This window comes from Lactuca virosa, chromosome 6 (assembly GCF_052849685.1).
Source record: "Lactuca virosa cultivar CGN04683 chromosome 6, Lactuca_virosa_CGN04683_v6, whole genome shotgun sequence".
In the NCBI taxonomy this organism is placed as follows: Eukaryota; Viridiplantae; Streptophyta; class Magnoliopsida; order Asterales; family Asteraceae; genus Lactuca; species Lactuca virosa.
The window spans coordinates 220139581-220153220 of NC_136431.1; the positions used below are offsets into that span (position 1 = coordinate 220139581).

Consider the following 13640-nt stretch of genomic DNA (forward strand, 5'->3'; position numbering starts at 1 on the left):
TACATGCCGGTTCTAATACCGTACTTAAACGTTTAGAATCTTGAACACATAAATTTTCTAAATCTAGGTCGGCAACAAACCATTGATTTATTCAAATAATAACATCCTAGGTAGGTAACCTAAAGCATCTTATAGTTATAAATTATTTAGCACATAAAAGCAATTTAGGCCTAACAAAGATTTGTGCATAAGCATAAACAAAAATAATACAGGCCTAACAAAAATTTGTTATTTTGTTGGCCTATAATCCATAAATCTCTCATTAATCATCACACATGTGCTCTCGTGCCACTACCTGTGATACAAGAAACTGTGTGGGTCATGCTTGGGAGCTTGGTGAGCACATAGGGTTTTCAACCCACAATAATTATATTCTTTTAATTATATATTTTCATCAAAACATTCAACCCGACTACCCATTCTCATTATCCTCACTTTCTGTCCCTAAATCATATAATTTGGGGGACATATCCTAAGTATTATCTTTGGGATAGACAATAATGCTTAGGGGATTCCTTAGCACTATATGTCAATAAGGCAACCGTAGGGGGGGGGGGGGATGAAGTACATCTGGTGAAGACTTAGTTCAAAAACACCTACAGGTTGCGAGACTGCTAGCGTTCCACTGGATTGTCTAGAATAGTTAGTGGTCATCATCTATACTCCGTTAGACGAGTAGATCATCTTTAAAGTCAACGCCTCTCATCATCTATTTCATCTTTCATCTACCCATATTTTATCCAATATATTTATAGGTATAAAAATACATATACAGTTTAAATCAAGTCAAACATGTATAAATCGTTCATCTAGCATAGATATCAGAAAAACAGATAATAGACATATTGTAATTATCTTAAATACTTCATATCTATGTGTAAGATGAAAGTAAGTATGCACTCACTTGTTAAAGTGGGTGACTAGAAAGTTGGACAGCGCTTCGCTTCAGCACTTGGATTTCCTTTAATATGACCTAGGTTCAATTATCTCTAAGTCATAGTTTATCACCTCTTATGACTAACTAATAGTCTAGATTTCTCAACAATCCCAATGTTTACTGATGTATAGCTGATGAGAGACAACCATGTAGGATCATATCGGAGTTAGGGTCCATTTGGTATATAGAGTATACTGTTTGGAAATCCCACTTTAAATACCACACTAAATCCAGCCTAGACATCATCCATGTAAGTAGATAAATCAATAATATGACTTTGGAACCACTAACAAATCTTATTTATAAATTTGTAACAACGACTATGAATTTAAATATAAATTACACTAAAATAGAATAGAGCGTAATTTAACTTACAGAGATTCCCTAGACAAATGTCTGAAGTTGGTATTGGTAGAGTTCCTACTCGATGGCTACTACTTGTCGGGTACTCAGGGATCGTAGGGCTTCGTCGGGATACTAATTATAAGGAAAGATTGAGGTTAAAACCGAAAGAAATCGAGAGAGGGGAGTTGTAGGGGTGAGAAAATGGATAGGGGGCCGAGACTATTTATAGGGCGAATTTCACCAATGTGCATTGCGTATAGGGGTGCGTGTCGTTCACTTTGATCCACCCGTTTGGCCGACACATGTCCAATTCTGGCTGGAGCCACGTCGCCCCCCCCCCCCCCCCTCAAGAAGGTATGCACATCGCGCGAGCCGATATTTAGATTTTCAAAAATGCATAACTTTTTCATACGGAGTCCATTTTTGACATACTTTAGATCCACGCATAGCTATCGACGAGATCCACAACTTTTGTTTAGACTCCGTCAGCTTGTTTTGACTTTATTTATTTCACACAGGCTTAGACTGTTAAAGTCCATGTAAAATGCATAACTTTTTCATCCAACGTCCGTTTTCGACTGTTTTTATACTTTTGAACTCCTATCAACGAGATCTTCAACTCTCATTTAGATTATTTCGTCTAAAAATAGACCGATCTAAAATTCGATTTTTGAGTTGTATACTACTACGCTGAATCTTAAAAAAATCATAACTTCTTATGATGATGTCAGATTTAGACGTTCTCTATATGCACGCTTCTGGTTTAACGACTACTACGACTTTCTTTTAGATTACTAAGGCTAAAAAGTAATCTATCTTCGATTCACTATTTACGATATCAGTAGTCGTATCGCGTCGAACACGAAACTTCAACGGGTCATAACTCCTTCGTTATAAGTCACATTTAAGTGTTCCTTATATATCCGGAATCTTTGTCACGACTACTTCAACTTTCGTCAAGGATATGCGTCCTAATTATTACTCTATTTAGACGTATATTTTATCCTTATTTTATTATATTGTTATAAGCACATATACTACAAATAACTACACATGGAACACATAATATTCACAAAATTTTCCTTTATTATATCAAATAGGTTATAATTGTTGACCGTGACTATTATATCATCTTATTAATTGTCTAGCATGAAACAGGGACGTTACAATAGTCCATTCACCATCTACCATCGTAACATCGTCTCTATTCTTCTCATTTAATTGAAGTTATCAACATCTATACTCAAAATTTTCTATTTTCTTTAACATACTTAAAACGTTTAGCTATGGTGTTTACATTTCGATATTAATTGGTGTCTTGGGGTATGCCAATTTGCAAGTTCCTATGTGTTTGGCGTGTGTTTTCTTTCTCTCGGGTACACATCTCTCTAGGAACATAGTTGCACTTGACATTCTTTCGTGTTTCTCTCTATTGTTTGGTGTTATATAGGGGGGGGGGGTGCATTTTATTTGGCGTGTGTTTTTTTCTTTTGTTCTTTTTGCAGGATCTTACAATCATTTATCCAAATTTGAAGGTTCATCTTGGCTTATGCTGCATAGTCAGCTTACTTAGAGAATCTCCTTGGAGGCAGTCCCATAATATTTTTCTAGACTTTGGACACATCTTGGTGCATGAAATTTTTTGGGAAATCAATTAGAGCTCGTTCCATTCAATACTTCAATACTTTTGTAGCCACTTACCCATGTTGCTTTCCCAAAGGCGCAATATGCATCTCAAAGCTGTAACTGTAGATCCATTGATATTGTTGATAAAGGTTTCTCCCATGTGAAGACATAGCCATTATGATTTGGAGGCTCTTGATCCATGGTCTGAAGCACTACATTTTGTTCGTACTGCCCCTGTTGGTGTTGCCTCTTTAAAGGTTGAAGCTACTTCAAACATGGTTGTTGTCACTTGGATGTTGTCGCCCCTTGCCTCGTTTCATGGCTAAGACTCTTGGTGTCTACAACTATGACATTTTTGTCCTTGGTGCTTACAAGCTTAGTCATTAGTTTGGTTTCCATTACAAATCTCTAGTTATCATTAATTTTGTCTAGTTTATTTACACATTCAAGTTTCTTTCTGGTTTCATTTTTCTTTGTGTACTGTTTTTGCCGAGCCCCTACTGGCTTTCTTTAATATATTTCTTTTTGATGTTAAATAAAAGTGTTAACTATGGGGTTATGTATGTATGATGAAAGATAGAACCAAACGAATGAAATATGAGTTTCGTATGATATTAACAATTTTTTTTTGACAGACTTAGCATAACAACATTTAATAAGTGTTAACTTAAAAGATCATGAAATTAACTAGATTGTTGTATTAAGTCGATTATATTAATATTAAATATTGAATTTCAATCATAATGTTTGCAAAAAAAAATGAAATAAATATGTATGAATGTGGTGGTAAATCCGTAAATATAATATTGTTTGTTATGGGAAAATAATGGTTTAATGATTTTTGTTGATTCCATGTTTTTTTTGAATTTTGTAAATTCTTGGTTGGAACTCATGTCAATTCAAATTAAAATCAATACTTTTCAAGCTTCCTTTCTTTACCTTTTCCCCAAAAAAGAAAAAACATAAAAGATTAGCACATACTTCTCACATTCAAATTATTTTAATAAAAAACGAGTTTGGAATCTTGTCGTGCCTTCTTTATTCTATTATTTTGGCTTTACGAATATTGTTTTTAATTGTATTATCTAACCAAATAATTTACATAATTCGCAGATCATGAAATTATTTGAATACTATAAAAGTGAAAACACTTTACAATTATTACACCCAAGATTATAGAGCAAACATGATCCCTGATCCCTTGTAACATGTATTCCAAATAATTTATATGTTCAAAATTCATGTCTTAGAATGCTACTAGATTTGATAATATAAATATTTTTAACCTTTTATTAATTTTGATTAGCAAATTGTGTATTTCAAAACTCTATACTTTCCAGTCTTGCTTTAACATTTAAAATAGAATAAATTTGATATGGTAATAATTTTTTTTTAACGGCCAATATATTAAAATAACCACCTATAGCAAGAAGCTTTTGACAAGAAAAGAAAACAAAAGAACATAGTCATCAGCCAATTACAAAAGAGAAAAGGGGAATGATTATAAATATATCTAAGGTAACTATAAATACAATCCCATATAGGTTTTAATAGAATCATATATTTTACAATTAATTAAGATCAACTACCCTTGACTTCGCCTTGAAGAAATAAACAAGAAACCAACAACCCTTAGAAATTCGTGTTGATTGAATATTTCAAGTTTTTAGTATTCAGATTCAGCAACCATTCCATAAATGCACTTTTGTTGGACCTTTAAATCGGAATATATTTTAAGAAAGAAACTACTCCAATGTTTATATCGCTTACATATTATAATGACAATATTTAACTATATTTTTTTATTAAAATATAAAAGAAAACACTTCTAGGCAGAATTTAGCATCTCAAAATATTTTAAAGGTGTTGGTGATGATAAATAAATAACTTTTGATTAGAATCATATTAAAAATATATATTTATATGACATCCATATATAAGAAACTTAATAGTTGTTGAGCCAAAATAAATTTAGTATCTTTGTCCATAAATCATAAGTAATACCCTATAAGGGAGGAGAGAGTCGTTCCCTCCCAACCCACCGAACCTACTGTCACATCAATTTTTCTCTTTTATTTTTCTTCATCTTTCCGAACCCACAACACACGGAAATCCTATCTTTTTGAATCCACTCAACCCATTCAATTAAAAAAATTACAAAACAACTAAGGTACAAGTTTTAAAACACATGGTACAAGAGAAAATAAAAAAGAGAAAGTAGAGAGAGATGATGAAGTGGGTTAGTGAAACCAATCAACCTACTCGTTGAAGCGGGAGTGGTACCGCCGATAACTTTATTGCTAATTAAAATTTTACATTTGATTGTTTTGTTTTTTTTTTTAATTGAGTGAGTTGAGTGGGTTCAAAAAGATAGGATTTCCGTGTGGTGTGGGTTCGGAAAGATGAAGAAAAATAAAAGAGAAAAAATGATGTGGCAGTGGGTTCGGTGGGTTGGGAGGGAACGACTCCCTCCTCCCTAAGGGTATGGGAAGGATGTTTCCCTCACTTTTTGTGGACCACACCACCATTTCTCTCACTTTCCTTTCCCTCACCTAAAACCTAAGGAATGAGTGGGAACCATCCCTCACTATTTTTTTTTTTAAATATATTTCATACATATATTATACTCATTTTGTAGGGAATTAAAAACCATGAATTTTAATATATTTTTTATATTTTTTTACTAGGTATATAATTTTATAAATATATATAAAAAAATGCCCAATAACATGAGGAGAGAGAGTGCGGCACCCCCTCCCCCCACCTCTTTCCCGCAGGTTGCTCCCCTCACCCAAGGGATGGTGTTCCAGTGAGAGGGAAACTTCCCTCTCCCCTTTCCCGCTTCCATTCCGTCCGGCCTAAAATATAAGACAAGGTTTCTACTTTCTGTGTGTAAAAGTAAATGTTATGCTTTCTGTATTAGAAAAACAGTAGAAAACGAATTGATTTTAATTTTGAAGAGTATAATTTGATTTATTTTTTTACCTTTTTAATAAGGGATATTGAGAATAACAAAACATAAATGATTATAAATTTGATAAATACTTTTATGATGAAAGTTCATTATTAAAATCAGATTTTAACACCCTATTTTAATTTTGAAGAGTATAATTTGATTTTTTTTACCTTTTTAACAAGGGATATTGAGAATAACAAAACATATATAATTATAAATTTGATAAATACTTTTATGATGAAAGTTCATTATTAAAATCAGATTTTAACACCCTATAAGCAAAACACAATCAAGATCACATTACAACCGATTTTGACATAAGATATGTAGCGGTATCTTAAGGTCCTAGTTAAGACCTTACGATATTATCCTGATCCAATCTCACATCTTTAGTTTTTATGTTATAATCAAGTCTTTAGTATTCAAAACCCTATAAATTTATGGAAAAAAATCCACTAATCTTAAAATCGACCTAAAAAAGGCATCAATTGAACTCGAAATCGAGCATTACATGTCACATAAAGTCTCATTGAGCATCACAGCTTCATCTGTTCATCTTGAATTAAACATAACATTGTAACATATATGTTAGTCTCTATGTGATTTTATGCATATAGGTGTACGCCATCACAATGATCTTGTTTTTTTATGCTTAAGTTTTTTTCTTCTTAGTTATACGGTTTGCACCAACAATAATTACGATTTCTTCTTGAAAGCTAAAGTTGATTACATTATGGATATATTGATCAACATTCGGCTATAATAGTTACTAGTAAAGAACCCGCGGCTATGCCGCTTTTGGGGTATTATGGGAAAAATCGGCAAATTTTAAAAGATATGTGTTGAAATTGTAATCACCACAAATAGGGGAGTAAGTTGACACCCCTTAAAATTTGTACAACCAAAAAAAGGGACATTGGTGGATAAAATCCAAGAGTGTTGTGACAATAATGTTAAAGTTGTCAAAGTTGAGAAAATATGGTGGCAAAATTCAAAATGAGGTTTTTTGCGTTTTTTATGTCAAAATGTAAAAGTTTTGACTACAAAGACGAAAAGTGTCAAATTCATATTTGTGGCAAAAACACCAAAATGTAAAACTTTTCACTGTAAGGACTAAAAGTGCCAAAGTCACTAAAGATTTGTGGCAAAAACCTAAAGTCATAAAAACTTAATCAAAACATAAAAATGTAAAAGTTTTGATTTTAGGGACAAAAAATATCAAATGCACCAAACATTTGTGGCAAAAACCTAAAATCAAAAAATTTACTGTTACTAAGATCCTTTGGATTTAATATATATATATATATATATATATATATATATATATATATATATATATATATATATATATATATATATATATATAATTACATACTACACGAAACAAAATATTACAAACAAATTTAAAAACTATTTCATTTTGATAGAAACTTCTTATCCATATTCAATTTTATAATCAATATTCAATTTTATAATCAAGATCTTATATAACATAAAACCAAAACGAAAATATCTACAACCATGATCTTGCAATAGTGATTCTTACAACCTAAATCATCATAGAGAAGGGGTGTTTATTAAATATCATAAAAATAAGGGCGTCTAACAGAAAATTCAGTAGACTTGTTCCCAAAGTCTAAAATTACAAACTTAGACTCCGTCAAGTTTTACGTAATTACTTAAAAACCCCTCTGATGTATATATCTATAAATAGACTGCCCATTTTTATGCTTCTTGTTTTTCCCTCTTTTCGTCTCCAAACAAAACCATCAACACACACACAGTTCAATCGAATTACTCGACGTTCTTCAAACATACACACAGATCAAGAACTCTTTTTAGGGTTTTTACCTTTTATGATTAAAGTTTTGAACTGAAGTCTGATACTCATCCGACTGTTAGTCTAGTTTACCGGTAAATGCGTCAGAAGAAATCAGGCTTTCAGATCGGAGAAGAAACTTTTTATCAAAAATCCAATTTCAAAATCCAAATCCCAGCTGATATCAATGAACAACAACCCAATTTCAAACAAGAATTATCACCCACAAAACAACATCTGTTCTCAAATCGTCATACACGATCTCAGCTCATGAATACTCAACAGCAAAACCACCACCGGAAAACTCATCAGAAGTCCTTAGTCTGTTGTTCATCTTCAGAAGCTCTTTTAGCCACGAAATCAGTTGTTTTAAAAGTGTTGAAGCTTAGTCATGTGAAGGTCTTTTGGATTAAAGCCCCTTCAAGGGTTTTAATCCTTCTCTGTTTGCCTTCCGTTTACTTCATCTCCTTAAACCATCATGAATCTATGTATCTTTACATACTCTTCTTAATTATTACCCTTTGTATTCTTTTTTTATCTCTTCTTAATCTTCCTTCGATCCGATTATTTATCGCCAGAAATCTCCCAATTTTTAACCTTTCAAACATCGGTAATGCATCAAAAACACCACCAGTTGTTTGGTCAATCGGGTCAAAGAACCAATTTGAATTCAGCACAATCTCCGGGTTCGTGGTGAAGGTTTACAGCAATGGAGATGTTTACGAAGGTGAGTTTTATAAAGGAAAGTGTTCAGGAAGTGGAGTGTATTACTATAACATGAACGGAAGATACGAAGGCGATTGGGTCGATCAAAAGTACGATGGCTATGGCGTTGAAACATGGGCCAAAGGCAGCAGGTATAGAGGCCAGTATAGACAAGGATTGAGACATGGATATGGAGTTTACAGATTTTTCGCCGGAGATATGTACGCCGGAGAATGGATAAAGGGGCAGTGCCACGGCCGTGGGGTTCATACTTGCGACGACGGTAGCAAGTATTTTGGGGAATTCAAAGGAGGCTTGAAACATGGACTTGGTCACTACCATTTCAGGTAAACTTCATCTTCTTCGTTTCTTCTTACTGCGTACAAATTAACAAACGGAAATCTGATTTTAGTTTATGTGGTGGTGTGCAGAAACGGCGATATGTATTCCGGCGAGTATTTCGCAGACATGATGCATGGTTTTGGTGTGTATCATTTCGCAAATGGACATCGATATGAAGGCGCTTGGCATGAAGGAAGAAGACAAGGGTTTGGTATGTATAGTTTCAGAAACGGCGACACCCAATCCGGTCACTGGGACGACGGCGTTCTCACCGTTTCTCCACCGTTAATTTCTCAAGCCAAAGTTGACAAATCAGTCGAGGTAAGATCAAATTCCATAAAGTCCCCTTTTTTTCCCAGATTGAAAACATCAAATCGCTGATTAATTCATCGTTTTTTTTAAAGGAAGCAAGACGTATGGCGGAGAAAGCGATTGGTGGAGATGTGGCGGAGGAGAAGGTGAATAGAGCAGTGGCGGCGGCTAACAGGGCGGCGAATGCAGGAAGGGTGGCGGCGGTTAAGGCCGTGCAGAGGCGATCAGACCACCGGAGTGATATTGATGATCTGTCACTGCTCATTGTCTGAATTTTTGTTGGATTGGAGCGTGTGATGGTGGCCGGAGTTTGACCTTTTCGATTAAAGGGCAAATAGAGATGATTGTAGATGACTGTAATAGTATTAGGATTATTAAAAAAAAAAAAAAAAAAAAAAAAAAAAAAAAAAAAAGAAGAAAAGGGCACTAAGTGCTTTTTTGTTAACGAAGGTAAATGTAAATATATTATTTCAAGTTTAGTAATTGTGATGCAACTTGTTTACATCCATCTGCAAAAGCAGATAATTGATCGGATTGTGACTACTGATGGTGGGTCTGAGAGTCCTACAACTACATGTTGGCATGTTCATAACCCCGACACATGTGTTTTGGTGGACATGGATCCAATGGAGATGTATGAATTGTTGGAAATAAAAAGTTAACAATCAAGAACCCAAGAATTTACGAAGATTACTGATTCTCTGAAGCATCCACAACACAATACATGTTCGATGAAAGGCTTGATGAATAGGTGAATGTTAAGTTGCCATAAAATAAATTACAATCAACCATAATGAAATGTCAAGTTGACTAACAATTTAGAATTGAATTCCCAATTCATCAATAAATTTTAGTCGATCGTAGTATGTATTATGGAATGCCAAATTGACGTATAAAGAAATTGAATTTGGTTTTTTTTTTAACGGCAAATATGCATTAATATATGACCAAATAACAAGATACTAAGGGAGGTAAAAACAAGGAAACAGTTTTAATAATACAAAATTAGGAAAAAAAGAGAACAAGGGAAAATAGGAAAAGATTAAAATGGGGAGTAGCACCATTGCGCCAAGCTTTTTCCAATTTTACTCATGTATTTACACCATTTAAAAGAATGAATTATGATAAGACTTGTTGTTCTAGTCGGTGAGACTTTGATCATCTTGAAGAGTTTATCATTACGCACCAATCAGATGTTCCAAAACTTGGAAAAAATCACATTAAAGAGTTTATCAATATATGATCCTAATGTCGTAATGCATTGAACTGTGTGTATTTCAATTAAAAGGATTGAATGACTTGTGTTGTCAATTTGAAATTAAACCCAATCATATTAAAATGTCAAAGATGGCATATAATGAATTTGTAGTTGAATGTTCATTCAATTTTTTTAATACATGATAGGAATTGTAGAAATCGTAGGCATACAATGAATTTGTAGCACTTAATTAAACTTTGTAGAGTATAATTAAAAGTAGAAAAGATAAATAAATTAAATGAAGAAATTGTATTAATTTGCAGAATGCTTATGGTGGACAGAGGCGTTGAGGTGGCGGGTAGACAGACGACGATACCACCATAAAACTGGATCCAACGAGTGCATTGTACCGCAAAATTGATATCTAGCAGGTTGGTTAACCCAAATATCTTCTTTGTCACTCTTTCATATGTTTTCCATTTTTATCATTTTGATCATTGGCTAATAACACGGATATTTTTTCATATTTTGACCAATATAAATAACTGCCTCCACCTTCTAAAACAATTATACCTTAATTTCATTCCATCTTTTTTCAATTCCATTCTTTTTCTTTGTAATTCCATTAGCATTTTCAACGAAGTTAACATTAGGAAATTAGTAATGGAAAATAGTCCTTGTCATTTTGTTTATTATTGTTTTAGGATTTATTTTATGTTTTGTTGTAGTAGACTAGTAGTTTTATAAAAAAAATGTTATTATTTTTTTAAAAAATTATTGATTTTTCTTTTAAATTAGTATATGTTTATTTTATTTTAAAAAAATTAAAACTGAATGAGTTAAGATAGATAAGAAAAATTGTTGTGGGATGAGACAGTTAATACTCCGTGTGACATTAATGTTAAATAGTTTAGAAGAGTGAATCATTTACACTGGTAGGCCTTATGAGTTCATTTAAACTTAACAAAGTTATAAATTTGGTCCTTTGGTTTATCAAAATTGAGACTTTGATCCAAAAAAATTTGAAGTTGCACCAATGATCCAAAATAAGAATTTTAATGTAGGTTTTGTCCAAAAAAAATTGAAAATATTTCAAATGACTGCCTATTAATTTTGTTTTTTCATTTTCTTTTATTTATAACAATTTAAAAAAAACTAAAAAAATATCACCTAAACCCACATCCTCCCTTCCCCCTCTTTATCTCTCTCTTCACAAACCTCTTCTCCCTCGTTTGAAATACCATCACCACTAGTTTCCGTCGTCACCATCGGAAGATATCACCGCCACTGCCACCACCGAAGAACGCCAACGAGACTAGGACTAAGAACGGATCTGTTAGTCAGAGATTGAAGCTGTTTGTGGTGAGTCGACTGAGGATTCCGACGAGTGTTAGTCAAAGATCAAGTCTTCCAACGGACCTGAACGAGTGAAAAGACTAGAGCATCACCATCCCTTTGCTTCAAACTCCATATGTTGCTAAAATTCCTTCTTCTCCACCCCAATTTCTTGGATCTGCTTCATCACCGCCATCGTTTCTTCATGGCTTCTTTTTCTGAGAACCTCCGTCAACGCTCTCAACAAATCTTCAAGATCGAAGTTATAACCACTTCCATCACGAAATTGGAGTCATAAGCTAGTGAGGTTAACATCGGGAACGACGCTTGAGAAGGAATTGAAGAGAGATCTATGAGTTATTTGAGGGGAAAGAGGAAGACGAATGCTACCAGAGAAGTTATTGTGTCCAAAGTAGATAGATTGAAGAGAATGAATAGATGTAATATTAGAAGGAAGATTCCCAGTGAGAAAACTAGATCGGAGGTTGAGGATTTTGAGTGCGTCTAGTTTTCCGATGGTATTTGTTGGAGTCTTCCGATAGGGATGAGAATTTGGCCCGAAAACCTGAACCGAACCGAACCGAATTAGCAATTTGCGGTTTTCGGGTATCTATATAAGGCTTATTCGGTTTTCGGGTTATTCGGTCCGAGTTACCCGAATAAGGGCTTATTCGGTCCAAAAGGACCGAACCAAATATGAAAAGTCACATTTTTTTCCTAACACGATTGCTTATTCGGTCTTCTTTTCTATCAATCGGTACCCAACAAAACTCACGTAATACACCAAAAAAATCAACGAAATCGAATTCGATCATCTGTATTACATCAAATTGACAGTAGCATATTACACCAAATCGACGAGTCGACGACATTACTCTTTGATCGATTGAGGTTTTTCTCATCCTTGCGACATTATTCTTTGATCGACAGATGCGGCTGCTGCCCTTGCGACTTGCGATAACCTGGACTCATTGATCGATCATCACTAGTTCAAAGTTCAAACTTCAAAGTCCATTCACGTTATGAAGAAAAAAGTCGGCGCTTGCGTCTAGAAAAAATAATCGTCTCCTCATCCTTGTTTTCTAGTTTCTAGTGTGATCAAACTCCATTCAAGTCCTGAAAAATTAGGTTCCAAATCAAGAAACTCAAGTAAGTATTTGTATCTTAATCTACCACTCAATCTTTCAATGTGTTATTATGTATGTTACTCATTGAAATTTGAATGTGTTAATCTACTACTCAATCTTTTAATTTGTTTCTTTAAAAGATTTGTTATGAAATCATAAGCTACAAAAGTCATACAAAATACAATTATTTCTAATCACATTCTAAATGTTATTTAGGTTATTCGGCTCATTAATCATCTTGTACATGTTATTTGGGTTATTCGGGCCGAAACCGAACCGAACCGAATAATACCCGAACCGAACCGAACCTGTATTGCTTATTTGGTTCGGTTTTCGGTTCATACAATTACCCTTATTCGGTTTTCTGTTTATTCGGGTTCGGGTCGGGTCGGTTCGGTTCGGTTCCGACCCGAATAACATCCCTATCTTCCGATGGTATTTGGTGGAGAAAAAAAAAACTTATTTTAGACCACCGGTGCAAGCCCAAAACTTTTTAGACTAAAGTTTGAATTTTTGACAATCCACTAGGATCAAATTTGCAATTTTGTCTTTAAACTTTATAAATTTAGATCAACTAAAGATGCACTTAGGTGTTCCAAATTATTTTACAAAGAATGGATTCTAAGATTAGGGTTTATCAACATGATTTTATTTAACACATAATAAATTTCTTTACTTATAGAAACAAGCTATTTTAATCTTGCAACAAATAATAAAAAACCAACTCAGCTCAATTGCTTCCACTTATCACTAAAAAATGCTGGAACCCAAACATCGTGTCTAACATGATTTCAACTAAAATGAACTCCATCCAACTGAAAACAAAACATGTCGCCTACGCCAGAATCCACAAGCCAAACACTCTAAAGATACAATGCTAAATGCTATAAATAATAATTTTAAAAAAAAACATCTAGAAATGAAATGCAAAATCCACA

General features: G+C 33.6%; 1 protein-coding gene across 2 annotated transcripts; it reads left to right on the forward strand.

The window, feature by feature from the left end:
- The first annotated feature begins 7589 nt into the window (after positions 1–7589).
- On the forward strand, positions 7590–9735 carry LOC145120338 (uncharacterized). Of its 2 annotated transcripts, none has more exons than XM_079056168.1 (3): positions 7590–8735; positions 8958–9051; positions 9135–9735. In XM_079056168.1, the coding sequence occupies exons 1-3, from the start codon at positions 7783–7785 to the stop codon at positions 9312–9314; spliced, it is 1227 nt and encodes a 408-aa protein (XP_078912294.1). In that variant the 5' UTR covers positions 7590–7782; the 3' UTR covers positions 9315–9735. The 2 variants fall into 2 exon arrangements, with proteins under 2 accessions (XP_078912294.1, XP_078912293.1); XM_079056167.1 differs by having other exon boundaries at positions 7591–8735; positions 8820–9051.
- Positions 9736–13640: the final 3905 nt, after the last annotated feature.